The sequence below is a fragment of the Pygoscelis adeliae genome, unplaced genomic scaffold (assembly GCF_000699105.1).
Source record: "Pygoscelis adeliae isolate BGI_AS28 unplaced genomic scaffold, ASM69910v1 Scaffold239, whole genome shotgun sequence".
In the NCBI taxonomy this organism is placed as follows: domain Eukaryota; kingdom Metazoa; phylum Chordata; class Aves; order Sphenisciformes; family Spheniscidae; genus Pygoscelis; species Pygoscelis adeliae.
Window position 1 is genome coordinate 591,279 of NW_008825537.1, and position 668 is coordinate 591,946.

General features: G+C 66.5%; 1 protein-coding gene across 1 annotated transcript in view; it reads right to left on the minus strand.

The window, feature by feature from the left end:
* Positions 1-10: 10 nt before the first annotated feature.
* R3HDM4 (R3H domain containing 4) overlaps positions 11-668 on the minus strand; it is a gene marked incomplete at its 5' end in the record, with an annotated part of 4,879 nt that continues 4,221 nt past the window's right edge. Inside the window, one exon of the mRNA XM_009331855.1 lies at positions 11-318. Within this exon, the coding sequence (XP_009330130.1) occupies positions 172-318 (147 nt within the window). The remainder of the gene's footprint in view (positions 319-668) is intronic.

The following is a 668-nucleotide window of genomic DNA, read 5'->3' on the forward strand; positions in this document are numbered from 1 at the left end:
CCCCTCAAGGAGGGTGCGAGGAGGGGGCTGGTCCGCACGGCACCCCGCTCGGGCAAGGGGGGAGGCGGGCAGCGGGCCAGACCTGAGGGGACAGCGGGGCTGGGAGAGGCCAGGAGCAGATGAAGGAAGCCTTCGGCGCGCCAAGCGAGGGGCAGGGCGACCCTCGGGGTATCAGCTCATCTGCCCCAGGTAGTCTGAGAGCAGGAGCTCGGGGGGCAGGAAGACACGGTGTTTGTTGCTCACTTTCATTTGACGTTTCCCTTCGATGTCCGAACCTGGGGGCAAGAGGGAGCAGTTAGCACGCCACCGTCCCCGCCGTGGGTCCCAAACACGGTCTTCCCAGCCCAGCTACCTCCCCCTCCTCCCTGCGGCTCGTCGCGGGCAGAGGTTCCCCCGTGCTCTGCGAAGAAGGCAACCGTCTCCCCCGTCCCCAGCCCCCTCCACATGTCCCTGCCGGCACCACGGGCTCCACTTCACATCGTTAGCGCTCTCATGCTGTTTTCCACAAGCAGCTGTTAATGAAACGCTCAGCAGTGAAGACTCCTCCGCGGGGACAGAGCCCGGTGCCTCTCCTCCTCTGCCTTGGCAACAAGACCTTCTAGGGAAACCCACGGGCAGGGTGCAGGCATGGCCGCTCTCTGCGGGAGGAGGCCGCGGGCCGCGGAGAG